At 39.2% G+C, this 27,384-nt stretch overlaps 1 protein-coding gene across 6 annotated transcripts; it reads right to left on the bottom strand.

The window, feature by feature from the left end:
• Positions 1 to 539: 539 nt before the first annotated feature.
• Positions 540 to 27,384, bottom strand: DNAJB14 (DnaJ heat shock protein family (Hsp40) member B14). 6 transcript variants are annotated; one of them, XM_075751546.1, is made up of 11 exons: positions 27,000 to 27,136; positions 25,660 to 25,741; positions 24,854 to 24,984; positions 22,175 to 22,310; positions 20,737 to 20,911; positions 9,881 to 10,026; positions 6,507 to 6,692; positions 6,005 to 6,099; positions 5,213 to 5,322; positions 3,817 to 3,989; positions 540 to 1,107 (listed from the first exon to the last, which is right to left on the bottom strand). In XM_075751546.1, exons 4-11 carry the CDS (start codon positions 22,284 to 22,286, stop codon positions 983 to 985), a joined length of 1,122 nt encoding a protein of 373 aa, XP_075607661.1. In that variant the 5' UTR covers positions 22,287 to 22,310; positions 24,854 to 24,984; positions 25,660 to 25,741; positions 27,000 to 27,136; the 3' UTR covers positions 540 to 982. The 6 variants fall into 6 exon arrangements, with proteins under 6 accessions (XP_075607661.1, XP_075607659.1, XP_075607663.1 ...); XM_075751544.1 differs by lacking the exon at positions 25,660 to 25,741 and having other exon boundaries at positions 27,000 to 27,137; XM_075751548.1 differs by lacking the exons at positions 22,175 to 22,310; positions 25,660 to 25,741 and having other exon boundaries at positions 27,000 to 27,384.

Here is a 27,384-nt window from a genome sequence, read left to right as displayed (position 1 = left end):
CTCAGCAATATTTCCCTGTTCCATTTGTGGTGCCCATTGAGGGATTAGTGTTGGGACCTAGCTAGAAATAAAAAATAGTAAGAAAATGGAAGCCTCCCAGGAAAAAAAAAAATTAGGTTGTCTTTTTTTTTTTTTTTTTTTTTTTACCTTTAAGATTTTACTATTCCATGTTTTCCTCTACCTTTCAAGTGAAAATTAAGGAAGCTATGGACGCATGTTAACCATACCTATGCTGTAAACTGTTGCAAGTACTAAAAGCAATGCTTATAATGGTCTGTACAGCATTTGCAAATACTTACTTCGAAAAGAGATTAGTGTAGTTCTTAGTTTTCTCAGCATTGCTTAGAAACGCTAAAGAACTACAACAGCTAACTGCTACTCTACATCAGATCAATATACCCCGACAGATATTTAGGAATATATGCCATTATATTTAAAAATACCAAGTTCCTCTAAGCTGGTAAACCTAGAAGATTTTACATAGTTAGAGATAAAATATTAAAAATTCTTGTTTCAACTCCACACACTTGACATCTGAATAGGAGGGATGTAATCATACTATTTATTCCATCAGTGAGACAAAATGCTGTATGGAACTAAATTTCTGAGATTTTAAATAGAAAGTCATTTAACTCGTATATACACAAAGTGTTCTTTCCACAGATATTTACATGGCAAATATGTTAGAGTAGAACCACTATGACTAAGTCTCTACGAGTATAGCATCCTTTCTGAGCTATTCTCTCTGCTGAAAGAATTCACAGAAGCTTTGAAGTAAAATCTAGACAATTAAAGTTACCTATATTTCACAGTAGGTAAAGAAGCCATTAAATGATATTTCAGCATAAGGTTTCTGGAAACAGCTACACAGTAGAGTTTTACATCCACCCCTCTTTTCCAGCATTCATGGTGAAACTAAATCTCTTCTTAATTTACAAGAGAGATAACGGCATACATAAAGATGTACGTGTATAATTGTAGTTCATCCTCCTCGATAGAGGCTGGTCAGCCGTTCAAGTTCTTTGCAGTTGTCCATGGACATGGACTCTGCTTTCTTTCGGAGACGGTCATCTCGATATATTTTTGCTCCATAAAGTAAGTCTGTTTCTTCAAGGGAAAAAGAGAAAAGATTTTTCAGGTTAAAAACTGAATACTTTGCACGTGATACATTCCTTCTCAGAGCTGTCCAAAACACCTCAAATTTAATCCTCACCTTTTCCTTCTGTCTATTCGTACTACCCACAGACACTACCAAAACAGCATTTCATCTTTTTGAGCAGCGAACGTGGTAACAGCCTTCCAGCACCCTCGTGTTTCATACAGCAGTATCGGATTAAAAAACAAACTACACCCCCCCTCCCTTCCATCAGACCTCATTAAACAATACATATATAGGCCACACTTGGTGATCTTGCATATTATTGACAGCTCCAGCATCTTGTCTGTGCCCAAAAATCCATCCTGAATGTTAAGCCCATTACTTCAACTGACGCTGCTTCAGGCTGCCAGTGTTCAGAGGCATTAATAAAAGAGCTCCCTGTATTATACTGGCGTTCAATAGCTTGACATTGTTTTAATTCTATAAAATCTTTTTCAGTCCTTCAACTCAAAATGGATTAGCAAGGCATTCTTAAATGCCAATCAACACTGGAAAGATTTTAACTGTCAAGGAGATCCAACACACAACAGGTATTTTAAATCCGTAAACCCACAAAATCAGCTGTTTCTATAAATAGAGAAAACCTGTTAGAGGCCACTTTCTCAAAATCAATTTGGGTAGTTTTCACAACTTGATAAATTGCAAATAGCAAGCAACATGACAATCACCACCTTCAGGTAATTTCTCATCTTTATACTAGGGTCAGATGTTTCTCTAGTCATCACATTTTTCCCAGTAAATATGTACATACAGAATCATGGGCCTCCTTGCAGCGTCCAGGACTCTGTTCATGCTTTAAAAAGTAAGCATGTCAAGAATAAATGCTAAAAAATGGGAAAGGTATTCTTTCTCCTCTTTCTCTCCCCAAGTGGAAACTGCATATCAACAAAACCTTTTCAAAGATATTTAGACAGTAAACATATCACAGGAGACACAAATATAAGATGCCAGTAAATCTAAGTGTAAAGACTGGGTCAATAAAAACAAACTATCCTTCCAGATCTTCAATCCGCTGAAAAAAATGTACAAATAATATGTGCTCTTTTTATTGTGCATGAGCATATCTTGTCTTAATTTTTTTGTTAACAACCATGTATCGTTTTTGTAAACTATTTTATTATAAGATCACCAATCATTCATCTAGCCACCACCTGTAGATTAAACATTAAGTATTCATTTCATGAAGAGTGAACATAATCAAATGTTTTAAGATGATCAAAGGACAACCTAGTTGGAAAAATACAGGAGGTTTTATATTTGCTTATGAATTATACCCTAAAATTCTCTGACGCTTTCCTCTATTTGAAAAATTCGGGAAAAATTATTCTGATCTAATCTAGTTCTCTGGGCAATAATCTGAAAGTTTCCCCCCAAAGTACTGGTATTTCTCTTGCATACACATGACCCATCAGCACAGTTTTCTGCCCACAGGTCTCTCCTGGGGGCAATTTGTAAAACTGTAGAGATTTACTTGCGCACAAGCAACGCGTACTCACGAGTAAGGAGCGTAACGCCTCCAGGAAGCGTTAGGCCTGCTGTGCACGGGCAATGCGGTTTGTATTTATGTATGTACAGGCCAACTGTAATGACTGTGCACGGTCCTGTTCAGGCGTTTGACTAGCTGTGATCCCAGGCTGTCATCTACAACTGGGAGAAACTAAGGGGCCACCTCAGCTGGAAGGCGAAGAGTTGCACAGGAACACACGATTTCACTCAGAGAACAGCATTCTGTTTGCTTCTGGTCAGTTTACTGACAGTTCATGAACAAATTATTTATACAGTAAGATATTCATGAAGTTTACCAGCTGAAGAGTTGAAACCATCTGGTTTCAACAGTGATGTCATTTTAGCAGCGCTGTTCTCACAGAGCATGAAAGGCTCATGAAATGGTCACAGATATAGAATAACAGGTTAAAATTGCTGATGATTTGGAGATGGCTGATGCTATTCAGTATTCTTATGCTTTAACACTGAATTCTAGGCGCCTGCAAGAAAATAGCTCCTTATATAATATTAAATTAGATTGGAAAAATAGACAGTAGACTAAAAAAACCTCCTGTTTTTAAGGTCTGATATAGCCAAGGTATCAAGTCTGGCACTGGCAAAAGATTAAGCCCTGATTTACAATTTATGACGTTTTACACGACATGCTGTGTGTCCTTGGTTGCCTGGAAAAGTAATGTTTGTATGTACTGAGGTCCAAGGCAGATTATTTTTTCCTTCTCCAGAAACACCAATGCAAGCTTTTGTTTTATTTATTTAATTATATAAAAGCATGTAGGGAATTGAGCTATTGCTCAATAAATAAAATAACGTGGAAGAGATTAGAATTTTTAGCTTTCATCCTTAACTTAGAGCAATTTCTTTCTCATTATGAATTCACTGTACACTTTAATTTTCTGAGAAGCGGTCACGGATAACAGAGTAGCAGGTTAAAATTGCTGATGATACGGAGATTGTTGTTAGGTCGCTGAGTAAAACACAGAAATTAAGTGACACTAGCTGGGACACTTTCAGAAGTGAGAAACAGTAGGGAGCCTTACACTTGCTTTCTCATTCAGGTATTTTAATAATACAAGCACTTCATTCTTGCCTGAGGCAATCTTTTTTTATACTAATGCATGCTTTCATGAAATTACACATATTACCAAACTTACTTTGTTGCCTCTCCTTCCAACAGTTATTACGAATGTTGGACACATAATCCTCTTCCACACTCTTTTCCACTTTCTGTAACGACACTCCTTTGTATTCATTTCTAAAGTCCTTGTTGACATAATAAACAACACCCAAGTTTTCTGTCTGCATTTTTATGGTCTGTCCTGTACTTCTGCAAAAAAGGAGGTGGGGGGAGAGAAAGACTAGATATTAATTTGATTATTTTCACACCACAAATACACTTTCAAAAAATATTGCTATTACAGAAGAATTTGCCATTTCAAGACAAGTTATGAAATGAATGGCTGTATAATCTGCCAGAGAAAAAAATTACTACGTTTACCTCCACATTAAACTCCTGATCCTTAAACACTTCATCTTGAAAAAAACCCAACACTTTAGTAAGACACTTGTTTCATACCTCTTAGCCAAAAAATAAGCTTTGGTAATAGAAAATTACATTCAAACTCAACACAAAGAAAAGCAGGTCACTATTCTGTAGCAGCCCAGTACAGACATCTCCATTTTAAAGTGTTTTCTCCCAGCCCGGACAAATCCATTTTCCTGCTGGCATTCTCTGGATTAAAAATCAAAGATTGTGCGCAAACATTTTGGCAGAGAAGTGTTTATAAGCATCACAACAGCTTAGTAGCAGAGGGGAAAACCATCACACTCCAGAAATAAAGAACAATAAAAAATAAGAGAAAAGAAACCTTTTTGTTGTGGGGCTGAGAGTTTTGCAAGGAACTAAGGACCTTTAAAACAGTTCTGGCAAGAGGGCTAAGTCTACTAGCTAGTTGCATGCTTGATGAAAGTCATTTATTTCTCTCAAGGAAAGAAGACATATATCCTACCATTCAAAACAGGTAGGTTTCACTATCAATCAGAACTGTCTGCAAGAAAGTGGAGATACACTATTTTACCATCATCTAGAATGAAGCAAAGAACAGACAATTTCCCCAGCCCTCATCTAGTTCAAAACATAAAGATGAGAAAGTTGCTTTCAAGCACTGCACTTGCCACAAGCACAGATAAGCCCTAAAAGAATAATGAGCCTCGGCAGGTTTCAGGATTTGGTTAAGTGTGTTGGGGATGCAAACTCCTTTGCAACACGCTACGTTGCATGGACCTGCCGCCTTATATTACAAGATCTCCTAAGCTCCACGTATTGCTAACCTCTTTTCTCCATTCCATTCTCACAGCATGTTCTTAGTACCTAACTTCCAAGTTTTGTTTTGCTTAATTTCTGCTTCTTCTATAATTTCCCTCCCTTTCCTCACTGTGGGAAATCAAGGAGCAACTAATGGAAGGCTCTCTAAAACGCTTCTAAGTGGGAGAGGGTGATTACAATATCCTCCCCTCTGTTTTAGGCTAATGTAATTGAGCGTTACTTACGATCTTGGGTATAAGGCGTAAGGAGGGTTAGATACCATCAACTGGCTCAACAAGGAGACAAGGATCAAGACAATAATAGGCATCAGCTGAATGAACATAGAGAAACCTCCCTAAGAAACAAAACAGATTCGAGTATTTCATAAATAGCATCAAGTAAACAGGTAAATTTGACAAGATTTCATCCTAAGCGTGATTTTCTGCTTTAAGCATTAAAAGCTGCTAGGAAAACTGTAACTACAAAGCTGCAAACTCTGTGACGTTATCTTAATTTTCCAATGCACAGACAATATTCACAGAGTGCTCAAGCTACAAGAGTTCATGGGTTAGCATGTAGCCACAAGCAATTACCAAATGAATGGCTGGATTCTGTTACATTGTATACCATGATTTAGTCTCATCTATACAGTGATATGTAATTATTCAGGACCATATATAATTCATATATATGAATGTTGAGCCTTAAGTGCTATTCTTACCTCAGCCCAAATAATTTTTGAAATGCAGACAAGGATTAGTGACAAGAATTAGTGGCATATTTAGGCTAATACTACCAGTCACTAGTAAGATCGTGACATACAACAATAGATTTACAAAACCAGGCTATTATCTTCTCAAATTCGCATGTCTATTTACCAGTCAGTAAGACTACCACCTGCCAAAGCTTTAAAACATGTAACCGGCAAGTACAAATCCTCCTCTACAGTACAGAGCTCCTGAACAATCACATCACTGAAAGTGACTACCAGCAAACTTCACAATCCACAGTTTAAAGTCAATGGTGCTTAAACATACATCACCCCTCTCTTCCTCCCTCTCATGTCCACTCTGACGGTGCTGATTAGGATGACTGTAGCCAGCACGACCATTGGAAAATGAATGTACACTACCTAAGGAAAGAAATACCCACATTTAAATCATGTTAAAAAAACTATTTAGAGGTCACTACAGAAGCAACAACGTAAAGCATTTAACATTATTGCACGACGACACATAAAATAACTCAACTATAAGATATTTTACAATTTCAAAGTTGTTTAAAATAAATGTTTTAAGTTCTAATACAACTGATTTGTTATTTCACGTACCACAGAATCACTACAGTAACCCTGAAGAACCGAACTCACATTTTTGGGATTTAGCAACACTCAGAGGAAAAATAAATTGTGATGCAGATTAAAGAGTTGGGGTCAGAGGCAGGTTGGAGTAATTTTACTGTTTTATGATGTAACAAACCCTAATGCCACTCTGGGCAGTAGCACTGTATTCTGATGACTATAGTGATGTATACAGATACCTGTTGGAAAGGCCCCTCCAAAAAACATGTTGAATAGATCCTCTGGAGTAATATCTGCCTCACAGCCTCTATGGAAGTTGAATCTACCGTTGCTAGGATGATTGCATGTTTGCTCTTCACTGCCTGTAAGGTCATACTGATTTCGTTTTTCTGGATTACTCAGCACAGCATACGCATTTCCGATTTCTGAAGCAAGGAATAAAAGACAACTCCCATAAATGAAAGGTAAGAGCTATTCCAGCATGAAAATTGCAGTTTCAAAGTCAAGAATAAGCAGCAAACGATGTCCTTTGTTGTATGTTACAAATCAACTATAGTAGAACACAGTCCAGAAACATCTCTACTTTTCTTAGCATAGCTTCCATAAAGTTTCCCACCAACGCTATTCAAAAGCCTTTTATCCTGTTGAACAAGGCAGAAGGCAGGAGAGCTTTGTTCCTTTTTCTAGGGGAACACCTACACCTGTGGAAATGTTCTCTCTCGCTGCAATTACAAAAAAAGCATCAAGCCTTACAATGAAAGCTTTGAAGTGGGGTAATTGCAAAGTTCAGTTTGCTCTAGCAGCCTAGCTTAAAAACATCATAGACTCAGAAGGTTTTCTTTGGTTTCATTTAATAAGCGGTGACTTCTTCAAATGCATCAATTTTATTGTCTACAAGAATGTGAATGTATTTTTTTATATGCTTCTTAAGATATTTTATGGATTACATTAATAACACAAAGTTTTGCACGATGTAACGTGAAGAGTACAACACGTGTGTGTTCCCCAGGTTGTCGATACGACCTCAATGTTTGGAGTGCCTGGCCTGGATGTTTGTCCCCATTCACGCTACATTATCACAAATGAACAACTTCAATTTTGACAGTAGAAAGGGAAAAACTGAGTTAGGTGTGCATGGAAAGAATCAGTGTAAAAAGACCACAAGCTCTGCTGACTTTAGAAGCTTTGACCTGAGCTACTGTGCATAGTCATACAGCTCTTGCAGACTGATGGAAAATTTCTGTTGGCAGTCGATGAACAATCTTTACTCAGTCGTATCTTTGTGAAACCCTTTCTGCTTTCCTTTCTTCTCTCTCCTCCAGGCCTCTCCAAAAAAAGGCACAGGTATTATGCTTTTCAGTGTTGAGAAGCTACCAGTCATCAAAAGTTCGTGAAAGGTGCAACACTATAACCTCAACACAGGCAAATAAGACTATAGCTTTGCATAATTAATGTTTTCAACATTATCCAATCTAAAGAAAAGTTAATGAGTCTTAGGTATGTGCCTTTTAAGATTCCCTTAGAAATAATCATTAGTAACTGCTTGAATTGGAGGAGAAAACCCAAAGACTTGAAGCCTGGTAATTTGCAGTGAGAGCATGACATACACTACTGACACCAAAAATATTGCTACAAGGTTCCTCTATTACTCAGCACAAAGATTAAAATGGTAGTAAAAATTTAGATTTTCCCAACAATTAAGAATTTAGGAAGACATATATCAGGTAACTGCACATAAAGTGAAGATGCCATACTGTCACGGTATGGTCAACAATCTTTTTTGACTATTTGTTATTTGGTTTTGATTATTTGATGCTAATTCACAACAGATTTGATTCAAATATGATTCTCTAAGTAAAGGACATAAAAATGAAAAAACTGCTCAAAAGTGCCAAAAGAAAGATTTTTGATGAAGTTGGTAAAAAGGATTCCAAGAGATTAAAAGTAATTATATTTGCACAAACTTTTTATTCTAAAATGTAACCTCAGGGAGATTGCTTAATACAACAGAAGAGTAGTACTAGGTAGCTCAAGTCTAAGTAAGTACCTTGCCTAACACCAAACTCAATTTTGTTTTCTAAGGTGACCTTTCCTTAAAATAAAGCATTATTATGAAATAATAGCTATTGTTATGAAACTCCTTTTCTCAGCTGAATGTTAGAAACTCAGGCACCTTTAAAGGCAAATTAAATCATAAATTTTCTCAGCCATACAAAAAGATTACAGTTTCAATGCAAAAAATTGCTAGATTTCATTAAATAAGTTTTAGTCAGCAAGATTCCCCTACAAAATTTTCTGTTCATTTACTCATTTACTTAAGAACCAGAAAGTGAAATTAAGCCAAAAAAATCAAACTTGTACAAAGTGCTAGTGTTAAAGAAAAGATTAAATGATAAGAAACTGATTTATAACATTTTAAGGATTATTTAAAATGCTATTAACAAGGAAGAATTATTTTATTCATAAGGCTGGAGACAATTTTATAAGAAAAATATCCTTTTTGTATAAAGCCATCACATAGCTATATTAAAATAATCATTAGCAATCAACTTTCCTGCTATGTTTTATCTACTTTTCATCTGGAATTGTTAATATATTACTATAATTACCCCTTAAAGTCTGTCTCAGAAGTCTTGCTCAGGACTTTTTTTTTTCCCTCCCCGAATTTAAGAGTTCTGACTGATTTTTTTCAAATGTATGCATGTAAACCTCACACAGGAAAAAAATAAAAAAAGATGTACCACAGATTCTTTAATTATGCATGATCATTTCTTACAGATTCACATTTTTCTTCATCATAGTTTTCTTTAAAAAGCTTTTCCTCAACAAGAACTAAAGGGGGCTTACAAGAAAGCTGGAGAGGGACTTCTCAGGTTGCCCAGAGAAGTTGTGGATGTTCCCTCCCTGGGGCTGTGGGCAGCCTGGTTTAGTGGAGGGTGTCCCTGCCATGGGACATGGGTTGGAACTAGATGATATTTAAGGTCCCTTCCAACCCAAACCATTCTATGATTCTACCATGACATGAACAATTTTCCCTGTGCAGGGCTAAGCTTGACAGCTTTAGATAAGGTCAAATCAGATTGTAAATTTTACCTAAGAAATTGTCAAAGACAACTATTAATAAGGCCATGTTTGAACCCAAGTGTTTTTGTGTGGAAAAAGTAGTAAAACTACACACATACAAGGAACTCTAAGGAAAAGGTAACTTAGCATGGCATATGATTGAGTAAAAACTGCATTTTGTTATCAAGTATTACTTTGTGTTTTCAAGCTCAAGTATAGTACAGATTCAAGATAGTAAGATTCGATTGACTACGTTAAGTCAACAACAGTAAAAAAGTGCAATTTGGTTTCACAGATCAAGTATTTGCTCCCTGTACCTGAACATTACAGTCAGTCCTCTGAAACCGAACGCAACTGCAAATGTCCACATTCTAAGTATATGTTAAGATAATAAAGGTTATTTTCTTAGATAAAAATGTCAGTTTAATATTAGCTACAAAAGACTACATTGACAATTTTATAAAAAGACAAGTGACCCATGCAGATTAATTTCTTTTAATCTGACAAAATTTAATTATAAAAGAAATTTTAAGTAAAAATGGTATTTCACTTTTAAAAGCCTCTGTTGCTCCAGGTGCATGGTTTTTGTCTGGGTGGAATTTCAAAGCAAGTTTTCTATAAGCCTTCTTTAGGTCTTCTTCACCTGCATCCTTTGACACCCCAAGGACTTCGTAATAATTTTTACATTTCTTTATACTGCAAAAGAAAATCAAGTAAAATGTTGTCAACAAAACGATGTAAAAGTAGTATGTTAGAACACAGCTGCAAATGAGGTAATACATTGCACTGATGTAACATGTTACATCTCTCATTTTTGGTATAAAATATAAAAAAAATCCACTCTAGAAACAAAGCAAGCCATTTTTCATAATAAACTCACTATTGAGCACTCAAAATTAGTACTCAAAATTACTTCTACATACATTTATTGTACGACTTCTGCTGTAGAACTACTACAGTTGTAAGAAAAGGTTTCAATTTGCAATTACTGTAGCATTTCCTTATCCCCAATTATATGAATATTGCTGCTAATAATGCATAAAATGAAGAATCCAAATTTACTTCGCAGAGCTAGCTGGCAGGAAGGCCTGTTTTGACTGTCAACAGTGAATGCACTTTGGTGTGCGTGATATAAACCAAAACAAACTGTACCTCCCTTTTTCCAAACACAAGTCAAGTCATAATACATCCAAGCATTCACTTTTCAGGAAAATAAGGCACATGAGAATACCTCTGCTGCTGGGAATGTACCTGGATCTTAACAAACTTTCTGTTAAGTACTTATACAAAGTGAAAGAAACAATAACAGCTCCAGCAATTAGATTCAGCTCATCTCATGCATTCAATGTAGCATCTTTTAAAACTCTGAAAACGTGGAAATATTCTTCCTGTAGGCAGTCTCACCCAGAGACCTGCGAATAGCTAAATCTAGAAATTATGTAATGATTTTGTATGCTTTACAATACTCAGAAGAGAGAAAAAGCAGTTACAGCTAACAGAGAGAACATTAATTTTATGTGGGTAGGAAGAAGTGACCAAACCAGTAAATATACTTTCAAATCACAACAGGTTACTTGGGTAAGAATTCAGAAACTTAAAAAAATAAGACCAAATCACAAACTTGCATTGCAGAAATGAGGCACATTGACTTTTGGTGCATACCAAAAGAAAAGGGCTGGTCTGAACAAGAAATAGAAATCACATCCATAAATATCATAAAAGCTTTGCGTGAGTCTCTTCACATGGCTGTAACTGCCCACATTCTCTTAAATGCACAGATTTCTAGGTAAATATGGGTTTAGCGTTACAAAGACTATACGCAGGGCAGCCAAGTGGGAAAAAAAACCAAAGGGATAAGCAAGCCTTTGGCGTTTCCATGAAAGAATGGATACCCTGTAATTAAGGGAATGCTAGCATCAGAAGTACGACCACACCATCGTGCGTGGTCCTTCATAGTTCACAGATTGATCAAATCAAGTTTCATTTGAGGGATCCCTTTTCCTGTGTTCAAATAACATGAGCTTTTATGGAAGTCTCGGTGTAATGCTCACAAGAGCACTGAATTGAATGTACGCAGGCAGCTGCCAACACCAACATCCTGTGAAATAAATATTGCTCATTATATTGAAGTAACATTTAATAAGCTCCAGTTAGGAATCTGATAAAGCTAACTAAAAAGAACACAGTGAATCCATAATCAAGAAAGAATGGAAAGAAAATACATTTAATTATACTCTGAATCCTGGAAACTTTTGTTTGTTAATTTGTACAATAAGAAAAAATTTTGGTATATGCAGATCCCTTCATCTTTAACCTCAAGACCTGGATTACTTGTGAACTGTATCAAGACCAGATAGCTTTATTTAAAAGTGTAACAGTATCAAATTAAGCTTTTATTTCAAGAACTTGCTATCTCAGCATCCAATCTAAGTTCTTCTCTTTAATAATTCAGTATATGAATTATCTGTTTGTGGACCAGACTCTTCAAAACTTTGGTTGATATAAAATTAGGTAGTGAGTCATCAATGTTTAGCAAAGTTGTTATTTTATTAGCGTTAAGACTGTAGTGTTAAATGTTTGTTCAAGTGTTTTTAAGCACCATGCATCCTCAACAACTTTTTCCCCAACAGCATATGGTCATTTCTCATGGAAGTAACAAACACGAAAAAAAAGAAATCAAACATGAAAGTTTACTTCTTTGCAGATCTGACATGCATTTATTTCACAACTCTAGAACACAGAGAAGAGAAAAATGGAAAAAAAAAAAAAAAAAAGAACAACCAAGAGATGCCAACCTGTTCTTCTAACCCTCAAAAACTCATCCCAGAGTTTTTTCCCATTCACAAGCAGTGAAAGTCCCACAGTGTGCAACCCTCATGGGAAAAGCAGGAATGGTGGGTATCAATCAGAAGATGTTCAGGTCAGCACATGACCCACCTGCTTCCAACACTACGATCTGCTTAGAACCACTGCATCAAACCGGAGGTACTTCCTGATGGGAAGGTGCGGGGAGAAACCTGCCTTGTGGGTCATACAGTGCTTGCCCTCCAAAGGGATGAATGCAGTCACCCTCCATGCAACAGCTATCCTGAACCTGGGCCACAAATGAGCTATTGGTACTTATCAAGAAATAAGTGTTCAGCCACGGTATAACACATTCCTACATTCTCTTAGCAAGTCTTTGCTACTGCTTTGTTAAACAAAAAAAAAAATCTACAAATACACAAGTATCTCTATTCAAATATTTCTGATTTTGTATGAAGCTATGATTTAATATTTCAAGCACATCTTATATCAAATCACCCTCATACCCTGACCTGCTATACTCCAGCCTAAACGGCCAGTCTCAAACAAAGAAGCCCTTGTGAATTTATGACGGTCACCCTTGACTTTTATTCTCCCTTGCGTGTTCTCGTCAGGATGGGCATGCTCACAGCAACACTGCCTGCAACAGACCTGAAACCAATCCTCCAGATCATTTACATTGCCCTCCTTTCTACTGCACAGGATCAGCCCTGAGATGCGTAACCCCTCTCCACTGTTTAGCCCATTGTCATCTTCAGATCTCAACCAAGTTAGTGCTGGTTATCACAAACCTCAGCAGCAAATGTAAGCTGCAAGTACTCTGCCGGATAGCCTGAGGAACACTGCTGCATGTGACTTCATGGTGTATCATGTGGAATTTGCATATACATATGGTAATTTTGCAGAGTTTAGCAGCACTTTGGATTAGGCAGATCAAGCTTTAAAGCTAAAATACATTAAATGATTGTACAAATGCACAGGAGCCAAAAACTGCACCTAAGCCTGGAATTCTCAGCAATGACCTTGTGCTACGAAGCCCTTGCTACACTCTGCCATTAGACAACAGTTTTATACGATTGCTTTGCCACTTCAAGACAAAAAGCATCTGGACTGTAAGTAGCTAGCATCTAGTTAATGCAAAGTTTCCTACAGGGAGGGAGTTAGTGACTTCTGCCAGGAGGTCCCTTACTGAGCACAATTCAGGGCAGTCATTACAGCGTAACGGCTCAATTCTTCCCCCCTCAGCAAAGTCCATGCGAGTTTTGCACCAAAACTTGTACCGCAACAGCTTTGTACTGCAGATGATGGGACAAGCAAAGGTGATTAGAAGGTGCTTTCCAATTAAGCAAAATTATCAGTGGTTGCGGGGTACTCCTGAAAGGCAAAACTTTAATGCATCACAAACTCAACCTGATAAGTCAGTTTATAGCAGGACAAACTGTACGGGATCACCAGGGCAACCCACCAGATCCTTAGGCATACACGTGCTCTGCAGTCATTTGGCTTCTCAAACACTGTTGGAGCACACACCACATCCCTCCTCCACCTTAAAGAGATGGAGATCATGGGCTTTGCACACAGATTCTCCAAGACTTAAGTCCTCTTCCTCCAAACTACCACTGTCCTGATAAAAAAAAATTCTCTCCAGCTGCTGGGAGCTGTTGGAAGCCATGGCCAACTTGACCTATGTTCCTCAGCAGAAGCAGATATTTTTGGACATATTCCTCGCTCCTTGTCTCTAGTAAATTGATGTCTGACAATCCTCACTCTGCCAGAATCCCTTGCCTGGTGCGTTGAACTGTCCTGTGGAGATTTGTCATGGGAGGGCGGATGGATGAAAGGAACCATCCCCTTCCCACTTGTCTCCTATTGCAGGCCACACAACATCGGCTAACAGAGGCTGGGAAAAACTAAGAATAAAACCAGTGGAGGTTTTGGAAAAGACCGATCACTGATGTTATTACGGCTTTTAACTGCATCTGAAACCCCTGTCCTGCAGCACTCTCAGCATGAACAACTACCATTCTGAAAGCTGTGTTTCAAATTGTTCTTTGGTTGGTTTTGCTGCACTTAAGGCACTGTAGCCCCTAGTGCTAATCTTCTTGCATATGTAAACTCCACACAGATGGAGTTTCTTTTCAAAATTGCAATTTACATATCACTTGCTTTTGGACTGACCCTTTTGTAATGAACTGGGGTTTTTTATTGTTTATTTCTGATTTATTTGAAGTTTGGTGCTTTCAGTGTTAATTTGTTTGGGGGTTTGGGTTTTGTGAATTACTTTTCTTGTGTTTTTAATTTCTGGTTGGATTACTTTCATTGGATTACTTTTGTATCTGAATTATTATCCAATTATTTCTGTTGTTTAGCTAATTTCTGTGCTTGCTGAATTGTTAGTCCCTTGCCAACACCCTGGCACTGTCCTTCTGTTTAACAGATTTGCTAGCTGTTTTAGGAGGGCACATTGCTGCATGTTCCTGAAATGATACCTGACTTTGAGAAGTCCCTTCTCTAAAACAGCATGAGGGCAAGCCATGGCCTACAGTCATCCACAATCTGTTGACAGAGGTAGCTCGTCATGACTTGCAAAGCTCCCCTGTCCCAGCTTGCAGTTGACAAGCCACCTGCAGTAGAACTGGTCAGTCAGCTTCAAACTGCAGCAACAGCCAATTCTGCCTGACGCTGGGCTTCTCTCCATGCTCTGGCAGCATTTCAGGTCCTGAAATGTCTGCTCTCACCTGCAGAAATTCTGGGTTCTCCACTGGTTCTCCTGTGACTACAAAATGATGTGATCCTAGTGCTGTGCTGCTTGTTTCACTTTTCAAATCTACAATTCAGATTAGGTCAGCATCAACAGCTTCTATCACGGTAACAAAACCTATCAGAGATGCTTGCATTTCTGTATCAAATACCTGCGGTGATCCATAATCATGAAGTTTTGAGTACAACTAGGTATTTCAAAGGGCCTTCCAAAGCCTCCGTCTACATGCACAGGGATGGCCCAAAAGACAAACACTTCAACTGCAATCTCCAAAAGTTTGTGATGGGAGCCACAATTATTTTTCCCAATGGCAATCTGAACTGAGCAGCACAGTGAGCAGCAATGTGAATGTTAGCGACAAAGAACACTGACTTCTGATCCCAGTGTTGAGCAGAAAAACACAGTAAAGTTCAGACCATATTTCTACACAGGTCAAGTTTCCGATGATGCCAGAGGGCCTGATGCAAATGGCATCTGGCAGCTGAATTGGGAATGTGCCAGTCACAGTTCAGATGACATAAGGGTGGTCTGCAAAGAGTGCTCTAGATTGGGAAGAGGTCACAGTGTTGTTGAGGAACTCAAGCTAGTACCAACATACTCCTATTTTCTGAAATGAATGCACTAGAAGTTTCAGATCTCTATTTTACTCAGATTCAACAACACATTAGGGTGCTTGTCTTAGTGCCTTGCTCTTGAATATACCTCGTCAGTTTGTTTCTCCTGTGTGTATTACATGAATTATTCAAGGCTGTGTTTACATCAGCATACTTTTCTCCAGATTTTGTTTAAGCCTTTATTTTAGCTATAAAAAGTGTAGATTAAAGGCAGGAGCTTTCTGACAAAGCCCACCATATCTTCTGTGTCACTTTTCCATGACAGGCTCTGACTGTGATTTCCACCTTGACTTTCTCAACCACTCAACTGGATATTTCAACAATTCACAGTAGTTCTAGCAGTCTAATTAAAGGCATGCCCTGATTTCTTTGCTTTGGGTTTTTTTTTTTCTCTCCATTTTAGCACATGTTGATTGCTCTTATTATTCCACGTTCAGTTAATTGTCTTCTTGACCCCATGTTAAAAAAGTAATGATATATCTCTTTTTGCTGAATTCATAGAAGTCTCAGCAGAAGGCCTGGAAAAAGTCAGTCACAGAACTTACATTCCTTCTAGTTTGAACCATGAAATGTGTAGATGCAATTTTTTTTGTTTATTCCATGAATTCAGATCAAGTTGCTGATTATTCTTGACCACTACTGGATGACATTTAATCCTGCTTTGCAAGGTTCCTACAGAACTAAGGCCTCTGTTGGCTTGGTTTGGTTCTAGCTCAAAGATCCAAATACAAAATTTCATTCCTGTGCTCTCTTCTGAGGGGCAGGCACTGGCAGGGCAGGAAAAGCAGTACTCTACCACAGTTTTCACAAGACAGCAATCCGACATTAGCATACTACTAATCATGGCAGTTATCTTCCACATGTCAAAAAGGTAATATGGAATATATGCTATGGCTTATTTACTAAAAAAAAGAGACATCAGACACCATATGAATGTTAAGATCATTTAAAGGGAGTATGTATAGAGTGTACGACCTATCTGTATCTCTGAAACTGATTTTTTTAAATCATGTAGTAGACAACAGATAATACACACTACACAGTATAAAAAGAAATGGGAAAGATTAATACACAGCAGGCAAGTGATCTTTTTTAAAATTTCATTCTAGTACATGGAACCTTTCCACAGGATCTGCACATTCTTAGTAGGCAAATACGATGAACAGAATTCTTTCGAAAGTAATTAAGAACTCTTTGATAACCGTAATCCTGATCAGCACTTCTTCAATTGTTTTAAGCAAACTAGAAGAAAAAAAGTTTAAATTTTCTCACACAAATGTTTCATTTCTTTATCTCAGCAAAAAAATGCCAAAACCCACCAATCCAAAAGCAAATTCTCCCTTTTTTGTTGTGCACACAATTCTCATACACTTTTCTTAAGCTGACATTACTCAGACAGCTTTCAATTGCCTAGGGACTTCCAGGGCACTTGCTCTAAAACGATGTAAGTTTACTGTGGGTCCTAACATATTTCTGCTAATCTCTGGTCAATATCTCCGATATGCGGGTTACCTAAAGTGTTAAGGCAACTTGATCCAGCTCTCAGTGACAAGATAAACACCATTCAGAACAAGAGTCTTGTACTACAGATGCTATTTTCAAAGCATTTCATTTCAAAAGTAACAAAGTGCTTTTTCAAGCTTCAAACTGTCACACTGAAATACTCATCACTGTTCCCACAAAGAACAGAGCATCACCCAGCACTTATGCAATTAGTGGAAAGATATTGCATCTTATGCTTCTCCCTGTTGAGCAACTTGTTTGCAAGCTCATGTAATGCTCTATAGAAGTGTTATGGTAGCTTGCTGGCAATCAGTGTCCCCTGTGTATGTGGGAAAAATAAAAACATCACAGAGGTGCTTGTTTGTACTCATACGTACCCACATTACTAGAGTAACCCTGATGAAAATTAATGCAGTTAAATTAGTTACACTGCTCCAAGTGTGTCTTCACTATGCTTCTTAAATCTATTGTCACAGGAAGTTCAAGGTAGCTGGACAACTCCGGGAACACTCATCAGTGATCCAAGTCAGAGAGCTCAGAGTCAAGTCCCCTGCCCGAATTTATAAAAAAAGGGTTGGAAATGGCAGGTGTAGTTAAATCGGGAATGCTTTCTCTCAGGCTATATTCAATTACTAATACACAACCAGAAACTCCTGGGGGAAGAATACTTGAGGATAATGAACACCTTTCAAATCATAAGCATATAAACCAACTTAGTTTAACAGAGTCAAATTCATGTCGAGATTCAGAACTTATTAAAAATTGAAGATTTTGCTACCTTGCTATGTAGAAATTTCTTTCCTTATAGGAAAAAAACCCCTAAAAATCAGGCATGAAGCACTATTTAAAACCACCTCTTTTCACACAGCATTTCTTTAACCAAACGTCCAAAAACCATTCCACTGTGGTATGGCAGAAGCATATGGTGGTGACAAGCTCTACTCTCTGAAGAATACCCTCCCCAGAGGGGTGCGTTTCATTTAATTGGAAAAGTCTGAGGCCTGACTGAAGCAATGCAGCCTGTCATGTTTCCAACTAGAAAGCTCATTCTCACTGTGGTTTAAACACGAACTTTTCCTCAGCTATCATCACTGAATGTGTTATATTTTACCATTATGTTTTAGCCCGCTGTTTGTATTTAATCCTGTTGTCCTTGGCAAGGCGCACATTTTTTAATTCTTAACCACAAATTTTCTAAGTGGTGTGTTGATGTCACTAACTGACAACACGACAAACTTTTCAAAAAGAACTGGGGACTTGCCCTGTTAATTATTGCACATCTAAACCAAAATTCAGTCTCTCTCCAAAGGTTTATAAACTGCTATACTAAAAGGTTTATAAACTGCTATACTAAAGGATGCATCACCTAAGCTAAGGTCAAGATACTGGTGATTTTCAGCTGATTTTCTAAGTGATATGCAAAACACAAATAAACATGGGTTGTTCTGCAAGCTATTACAACTGCTTATTTGCAAAAATGTGGGTACTTTTTTTAAAACACAAATTTTATATTCACAAAGCAGATTGTTGAAATAGGTGCTAAGAAACAATGTCACGTCAAGATTATACTCAATGTACAACTTCTGTGAATACCCCTAACTAGTTCTCAACAAACTGGATTATTTTTATCTGCTCTCTAGTGAATACCTTCAAGGAAGCAATACCAAATATCACGAAAACATACCATGGAGAAAAGTTAGCTCTACAACATCATTTTACTCAAGAAAAAGTAGGCAACATTACCTTCTGGTAAAACAAACAAAAAAAGAACTTGCAGGGAGCCTGATGTCAAAGCAGACTGCAGCTCAGAATGGCATGTCACGGGTGAGTGAATACTGGCAGTAATACAGCCTTCCTTGTAGCAGCTTTCTGAGAATATGTTACATCTCTTTTTTTGATCTAAGCCTTGTTTTACAGAGGACTTCTTTCTGGATATTTTGTCTCACACGTGTGTGCGCGCGCACACACGCATTTTGCGTTCATTTTAACAGCTAATATTTCAAGGTGGCTAAAAATGTACACACTTATTCAGGTTTTACTTTAGATGTATCATGAAGGGCAATAACATACATTAAGCAGAGATGGTGGTAAATGAAAAGCTCTACTAAATAACACCACCAAGATGATAACCATGCCAGAGATGCTGCTGCCTACCTTCCTGAATGCAGAGCTGCTGTATCAACAGAGAAAAGCTGCTTTTTCCTCACTGTTATCACAGCTGAACAGATTATTGAACTTCAGGAAAAGATCCCAAGATAATATCAACAGCAGCATACAAAAAAAAATCACACACAAATTTCTGTTTTGCACAACAGTTCATCCAATCTACACAAACTAGGAGACAAGGACCTCTTGACTTCCCTTCTTTGAACTCCCTTGAAAATACTTGGGCTAGGCTTATCTGAAAATATAGGTGGGTTTTAAGGTGTGCAATTTTAGAGTGGCTGTATCCATATTTCTTTAGCAGAAATCAGGACACATACCAAACAATATTTTTCTCACTCTGTCCTGGTTTCAGCTGGGATAAAGTTAATTTTCCTTCTAGTAGCTGGCACAGTACTATGCTTTGGATTTAGTATGAGAATAATGTTGATAACACACTGATGGTTTTAGTTGTTGGGAGGTAGTTGTAGTGTCTACACTAAGTCAAGGATTTTTCAGCTTCCCACGCCCTGCCAGGTGCAGAAGAAGCTGGGAGAGCACAGCCAGGACAGCTGGCCCAGGCTGGCCAAAGGGATATTCCCTGCCATGGAACGTCATGCTCTGGATATGACTGGGGAAGCTGGCCGGGAGGCAGGATCCCTGCTCGGAAACAGACTGGGCATCGTGTTGTTTTTTTCTGTGAGTGGTGAGCAATTGCATTTATGCATCACTTGTTTTATGTATATACAATAATTATTATTCTCTTCCTTTGTTATCCTATTAAACTGTCTTTATCTCAACCCACCATTTTTTTTTTTCTATTCTCCTCCCCATCCTCCTGGAGGGGGGGAGGGCGGGAGGTGAGTGAGTGGCCATGTGGTGCTTACTTACCGGATGGAGTTAAACCACAACGCACTCCTACAGCCAAAAAGTGTGTAATGATAACACAACTTAAGAGTTACTAGCCTCAAAAGGACATTTTTATTGATCTTTGTTTCTTTTTGCACACCCTCCTTTCCTGATGTCACCCCATCTTAATACTATCATGCTGCACCAAGTCCAGAGTTTATAATGCAACTTAAGACTGTGTGCTTCAGTACTTCTCAGACACCTGTACTTCCAGAACGAAATAGTTTTAACACTTGTCTAAGTCCATCCTGTACAGCAAGATTAGCTTAAAAATAAACTTGAGGAGAGAGCACGTAATGTAAACTTAGATATCAGGAGTATAAATATATTTAAGGATAGAAACACTGTCCTACAAGTTGTACTATAGAATTTTCATCACTTCTTCCATTTAACATGAGATCTACTTAATAACTATTCTGAGTATTTTCTTTTTAAACCATCAAGGTTACTTTATATAAAGATAAGCATCGTCTTTCTCGCCGAAAGAGACAATGTCTCATACTGTGTTTAAACATGGCAAAACTCTCCTCCTCCTTCTAGTCACAGTTCAGTACAAGTAACCCCTCCCAGCTAACCTTGAATTTTCTGTTGCTTCTTTAGATGCTAGAGCTGAAAGCATAAGTACATGATACACAAAATGAAAAGCAGTGATGTATTTAAGCAAGGCCATACCTGCATACTCCTTCCATTTGGTCTTTGGTGTAGCCTTTTCCACTTTCACCTGCAGCAGATGCATTGCTCTCCTTCGTGCTATTGGGCTTACTTTGATCATTGCTACTGGCTGGTTTTCGGCAGTAAGCGCCTCCCCCAGCAGTACTTCCATTCTTCATAATAGCTTCCAACAAAACTATAAAACAACAGTATATCATAGTATCATTATAGGCATTAGCGATTAAGTCGGGGCTCTCAAGTATCTTAAACGGGAGCACCACATTGTAAAAGACTAGCTGCTACATCCTCCTTCCTTATCGATCACCACTTTTTACCACAAACATTTCTGAAGCCAGTCTAGCAACTCCTTTTTGTGGCAAAACTATGAGAAAGTGTTTCAAAATTAGTGGCTGGACTCCCCTCCACCATTGCCAAGGTAATTTAATACTGGAGAGAATTTGTCCAGGTCCTTCATTTCTATATGATTTTTAGAGGCACTGAACCCATTCTTTGGGGTGAAAACATCAGAATACCTGAATAAGCAACTGTAAATAGAAAAGAGGAACTAACCTAACACTCTAAAGAACCTACAAATTATTCCATACAGAGACCAAGTCTGTTCCTAGTAGATTTCAGTTGCTACAGTACATAGCTATTCGTAACCTGAGCCATTAGTGGCCAGAAACGGATGCTCTATACCCCTTCCAGGCAACACCAGCTGAAATTCAAACTACTGTTAAATGCCACAGATAAGTCAGGACCAGCCAACTACACCCAACTCTTGAGATCTGGATCTTGAAAACCAGCATGCTTTTGCTAGATCTTGAAATCCTCTTTCCCTCCATGTTCCAACAGATCTCAAATTTCGCAGTTTTAATAAATCATCAGACACTAAGTTTTCTTTTTCTTTCTGGATATAAGCCTGTATTTTGGGGGCATCTCTCTTACCAGTAAATCAGAAACAGTATTATTCTAACTTAAGGGACTGCACACAAAGCATAATGTGGATCAAAGATTATTAAAGTCTATCTTTCCTGAAAAGAGATCCCTTCAGAACAAGATGGCAAACTACATAGGCCAAATTTGTTTCATAAACAACCGAGAGCTACTATCTGCCTAAAAAATACCCTAGCAAAAATTCCCAAAGAAAACTGTCCCACTCACTGTGAAAGCATGTTATAGCTTTACTGCTAAAAAACATTTTCTTCTAGAACCTAGCGAGAAGAAGCTGAAGGGTTTTCCCCTAAATCTAATTATAAAATTTCTCCTCTGACTAGCATGGCATCTCTTAGAGCAGCAGAAAACTAGGATCCTACACATCATAGCTTGTATCTCAGAGAAGCACAGGAAAGAAAAGAAAGCAGAGCTTTGTTTAAAAGGAGAAGAACCACTTCACTATGATGTGCTTCTTAAAACTCTCCAGTATTTGCTTTTACTTATTAATTCACTTATTACCCACTGGCCACAGCAGCCTGAAGTACTGCAGATGAATAGCTACACTCGGCCTGAACAAGAAAGTCAGCTGACTTCAGTGCTGGTCCTGCGCTTGTGCCTGCCTCAGCAAGATTCATCAGTTGATCAGATCAGACTTTTTACTGCAGAAATAAAGAAAAGGCTAACATTCAGATACTGAGTTGTATACCGAGGGGATGGTTTCACTACAAATGAAATCAAGTTCTTGAAAACAGGAAAGCTATGGTTGCATTATGAAGCACATATCCAAATATTCATCATAGTTGATTCTAATATCGTCATTTAAAGTTCTGAGGTAAATGAAGTAATAACTCCAACAAGGTAACTGTGTCTGCAGGCTAAGAACTAATCGAGAACAGAGATTTGAACAGATGGTGCCCTCAGAATGAAGTATTTTCAGTTCAAATGTGCTCCACGCAAGTGATAACGGAAAATAAAATTATTCTTTTTCTATTCTGTGACTTTAGATATTTAATAATGGTATCATGTGGGATCCTATCGAACATGTGACCCTGACTTACACTCCAGAAATAATACTTACTCGACAGTTTTGCAAATCCTGCCTTTATATTGGGACTGCTCTAGCAATTCCTCATCCCTGCACTAATGCTTGTGCAAAATTGGTAGTAGCAATAATGGTAGAAATGCAGGTTTAGACTACAGTTTGTATTTTTAAACGCCCAGTGTCTCTTTCACAGCAAGCTTTGCTGGTAAGTATTTTCATGAGTTGCTTTGGGTGCACTGTATTTTCAACATTAGTACTTCCTAATCATCATCCCAGACCTCCCATCCCTGTAATGGAGCTGCACTGCTGAGAAGACAGTGCAGGACACTTGCAAAAAAAAAAAAAAAACAACCCCAAAAAACCCCCTTCAGAGCTGTAAGCATTAACTTCTTAAGATAACAGGACACAGCATATACAAGCATGCTATTATTCTACGCTGAAAAAGAAAACCATACAAAGGGTCTGGGGCCATTGTTTTCTTCAAATAAAAGACACAGTTCAGATATTCAGAAACAATTTTGACTCTTCCATCAACAACTGTTGGTAAAACTGGCTGTTAGAACTGTAGTACCAACAGTGCATTAAAGAAAACTTTCACTGTGCACCTAGCTATTTTAAAATAGGACATACAAGAGACCAAAGACTTATTCTGTGAGCAGGTAAGACAACTAATCTTATCTTCAAATGTGTCTGAAGGCTCTCTTGTGTGTACTGTTACCTGCTGCTGAATCAAAGATCCTTGCACTGCATTCAATTCCATTATGCATTGAACATGACCTCCACTTTCACTAATGAAAGAACTTTTAAATTCAGACTTCATACTAATGCAACGCCCTAAAAAAACAAGCTCACACACTCCTGAAACGTTGGGTTTTACAGGCAGCATCAGAAGTAGTGCAAGAAAATCTTAAGAAGCACTGGAAAATAAAGCTGTCCTTAACATCATTTTCTGCCTTCAACTCCAAAAAGAATGGCCCCGAAGTTTGAAAAGGAGATCTTGCCCTTTGTTATCTTTAAATCCATTCTTACAAATCTTTTCCAGACAAGCCATTAGTTTCCATTCAGTTGCAAGATGAATCATTAGCGAAAATCACAATCAAACAATATTTTGAACAGCTGAATTGTAAAACAATTTTCTAGCAAAGAGTGACGTCAACATGAAGACTGCTACTATGAAGTCACTCGTTACCTAAGTATCATTAAATAAGCACTGACCTTACATTTCACACTCGTAAAGCCTTAAAATAGCACTGCTGCAGTCAGCGTATTTCAGGCAGAAGCTTTTGTTTAGCAAAACTAAACTTCACCGATGACTGAACTAGTGCTGAATGCACTTTAAATGCAAATGTTGCCAAAACCAAACCACGCATAGTATTGTTTTAGAGACAATAGTTAAAACCTGCTCTCTGTCCTTTTACAATCTGCTATAACATCGGGAGGAGGAAGCTCCCATCAGCAAAAGAATCAGCGCTACCTTTCTCATTGCTTTTATCACTGATGGAACATCATTTGTGAAATGGTGGGCAATTGTTCCCAAAATGATACTAAAGATACAACCTATGAAGCATCCGTGACTTCAGTGACAAATTGGTATGAACTACCTTCTAATACATACCCCAAAGAGAAAATAAGCGAGCACACTGACAACTGGGGCTGCACCATATTGTCCTATCACCATATAAACCAAACGCATTACGCTTGTAAAATAAGAATTTGTGTTAGAACTAAGAGAGCTCACAAAGCCTTAACTGTTTCCTTCTCTTGGGTATGTGCTATTACACATTTTTAATTATCTAATGAATTACTGTGGGTTTTCTTCTCCAAGTGGACCCCCCCAGGTTAATTTATCTAAAAGATGACGATGAGATAATGAAGCAGTAATTTCGTTTGTTCTTCATCAGTGTAAAATTCCAGTTCTAGTTTATTGCACACCTTCCAGTTCCTATCCTGAAAAGAGGACATTCTGTGTCCTTGCAGCTTACTGCACTTTTAACAGGGCTATTTAAGTGCCTCAAGCTTTAAAAAAACAAAATAATTCAATGAGTTGGTGTTGTTTTGGGAGGAAATGGGATGAGTTGAAAAGAATTACCAATCTCCACAGCCAGAAAACTGAAGCACAGAAATATTACAAGTTTACAGAGTCCCCTAATTTCTAAGTACCTAGTTCAAATCAGGCCTAGGGCCTGATTTTTTTCAGTGGTATTAGGGCATCTGCAATTCTCATTAGCTTCAGATGGAGCTTTAACTGCCCACCAGTTCCACAAATCAGGCCCTTGTTTCAAGCTGAATACCTGAAAAATGAAGCACAAACAATTAGCCGTCACTAATGGAAACGGAGTGAAGTGACTTATTTAACATCACAGAGAAATTCTGTGAGGCATTTAGTTTCAGTACACAATTCCCCAGATTACAGTCCACTACCACAAGACCATCTTCTTTTCACCAGATCTGTACCTCATTTGTGACATACTTCGCTAATTTCCACAGTGAATAAAACAAGCGTCCTGCAGACAATAGCCTAATTAGCCATCTATTTCTTGCACTGAATACTTTACAATGGTAGTCATGTAGTAGCAGTCCTACTTAAAATAAAATTAAAAAAAAAAACCCAAAACCAAACAACCAAACACTCAAAATATAAATCAGATGGAGATACCTTTTTGGTGTTTTTCCTGAGAGCTACTGTAACTCTAATCTTGGAGGTATAAGATGGTAATAAGCTATGTGAAGCAGACAAAGCTATTCACTCTCTTTGGTGGAGGAAGCTGAATTGAAACTCTCGGCCTTCCTGCCTAATGACCAACACAGCTTCCAAAGAGCTGATAGTATTTTCATGCACGTCATCTTCTTAAGCCACAGAAATTTAGGGGAATATAGCAAACTTCTGCTTGTTTTTATCTCAGAGAGGTATCTAATATAGCAAGAATATAAACAGTGCCATGTTCTTGATCCAAAGCAACGATTACCTTCTTCCAGGTGATTTACCAGCAACATCCATCCTGTCTTGCAGGGAAAAAACCAACACCACCACACCCAAAAAACCATATACTATAAAAAAAGAATAGCACTCATGAGACCTTTGCTTATTGTTTGCATATAAAAAGTTGTCAGCAGATAAGAGAGGTCAGGAAACATTCACTGAATCTGCTCACCTGACTTAAAGGCTTCACTATAGAATAAAATACAGCACAGAACACTTCCAGTCAGGATTTTACCCCAAAGTCATGTTCCAAAAATGGTAAATGCTGAGGCCTTTAAATCAGTACAGAGCACTGAAGTTTTTCCTATTCTTTCCATGGCATAGGCAATATAAGTGAGAATCAGAGAAATGCAACAAGTCACTGCTGCATTCAAAGGTATTTTGACACTGTGTGACAGAAAGACTCCAGAACAGGTAACTGGTCTGCATACACCGAAACCTTATTATTGTTCCTTTTAAAAAAATCGTATCTAATCACCTTTTGCTAGAAAGATGCTAATTATTTTTCAAGTTTTAGGACAGAAGTGTCTGATGAGCCAATTAAGTCAAAGGGGGAGACACCTATCCCCTTTTCTCTAGGGAAGTTAAACCTGTGTGCAATTCCTACGTAGCTACTGTACGACCAAAAGGGAAAGAAAACCAAGAAAACCCACAACCACAAATAAGTTAGAGGATGATGACACTGCCCAGTCTGGAGCAGCAGCTCTTACTGCAAAGCTGTTAGTGAGGACTAATTCACAGTGACAGAAGAGAAGCCAACCCAGCCTGTCTCGGCCTGGGGCCTGAGGTGTCCTGCTGTTAATCGGGTCTAAGCCTCGTCTGTACGGCTATGCTTCCACTGATGGCTAAAGGGAGCGGGGGGCAAAAGCAGGCGAGGAGTTGGGCTGGCCCAGAGCGAACCGCTTTGGCGAGGAGGGAGGTCACCCCACTGCTCCCCACCGCCTGACGCCAGAGGCACTGACGGTGGAAATCCACCTGCGCTAAGCGCTCCTCCTGGGCACTCCAACCATCGCTTCGGCCCTTTTTCGCTGCCGAATCCCGCACACCGCCCGGGGCTGGCTTAGGGGCAACGCCGTCCCCGCACGGCGCGGAGGATGCACCGCCGGGTCCCCCTCGCCTCAGCGCCTCAGCCTGCGGGGGGCCCGCCGCGCGGGCTAACGGCCGCCCCGGAGGGAGGAGGCCCCTCCCCGCCCCCCCTCCCGCAGGCCCCGCAGACCCCCTCGTCCCGACGGAGCCGGGCAACGGACAACCGGGAGAGGGGAGGAGGGGCGGCAGCGGTAGCAAGGCCGACGGGGCGCCGGGCGCGGAGAGGGGGCCGGGCTTCACCTCGGGCCGTCTCGGTCGGGTAGAGCTTCTGGGCCTTGCCGAGGAAGCGGAGGGCGCGGTCCCGGTTGCCGGCCTCCAGCGCCTCCCGCGCGATCCCGATGCACTTCTCGGCCTCGTCCCGGTTCCCCTCCATGGGCTTCTCCTTCCGCCGCCTCCGCCCGCCGCAGCGCAGAGAGAAGGGGCCTGAAGCCAGAGCGGAGCCGGGAGGGGCAGAGGGGCACAGAGAGGAGAGGCGCGGGCAGGAGAGAGAGCGGGCGGGGGCTCCCCTCACTCCGCGAGGCTCATCCCGCCGCACCGTGCCGGCGCTACCCGCAGCCCCAGCGCGGCGCTCGGCCCCGGCAACCAGCCCGGCCCGCCGCCTGTTTCCGGGACGCCGGCGCGCATG

Source organism: Balearica regulorum, chromosome 4 (genome assembly GCF_011004875.1).
Source record: "Balearica regulorum gibbericeps isolate bBalReg1 chromosome 4, bBalReg1.pri, whole genome shotgun sequence".
In the NCBI taxonomy this organism is placed as follows: domain Eukaryota; kingdom Metazoa; phylum Chordata; class Aves; order Gruiformes; family Gruidae; genus Balearica; species Balearica regulorum.
This window is presented reverse-complemented; position numbering and strand designations above follow the sequence as displayed.

What these genes read in the sequence shown, in the direction of transcription:
- DNAJB14 (XM_075751543.1), bottom strand. Translation starts at nt 27,132, where the DNA reads ATGGAGGGGAACCGGGACGAGGCCGAGAAGTGCATCGGGATCGCGCGG. An exon ending in CCCGACCGAGACGGCCCGAG is followed by an intron (nt 20,912 to 26,999) that starts GTGAAGCCCGGC and finishes GTTGTTTTATAG; the next exon opens with TTTTGTTGGAAGCTATTATG. An exon ending in TTGGAAGGAGAGGCAACAAA is followed by an intron (nt 1,108 to 3,816) that starts GTAAGTTTGGTA and finishes TTTCCCTTGAAG; the next exon opens with AAACAGACTTACTTTATGGA.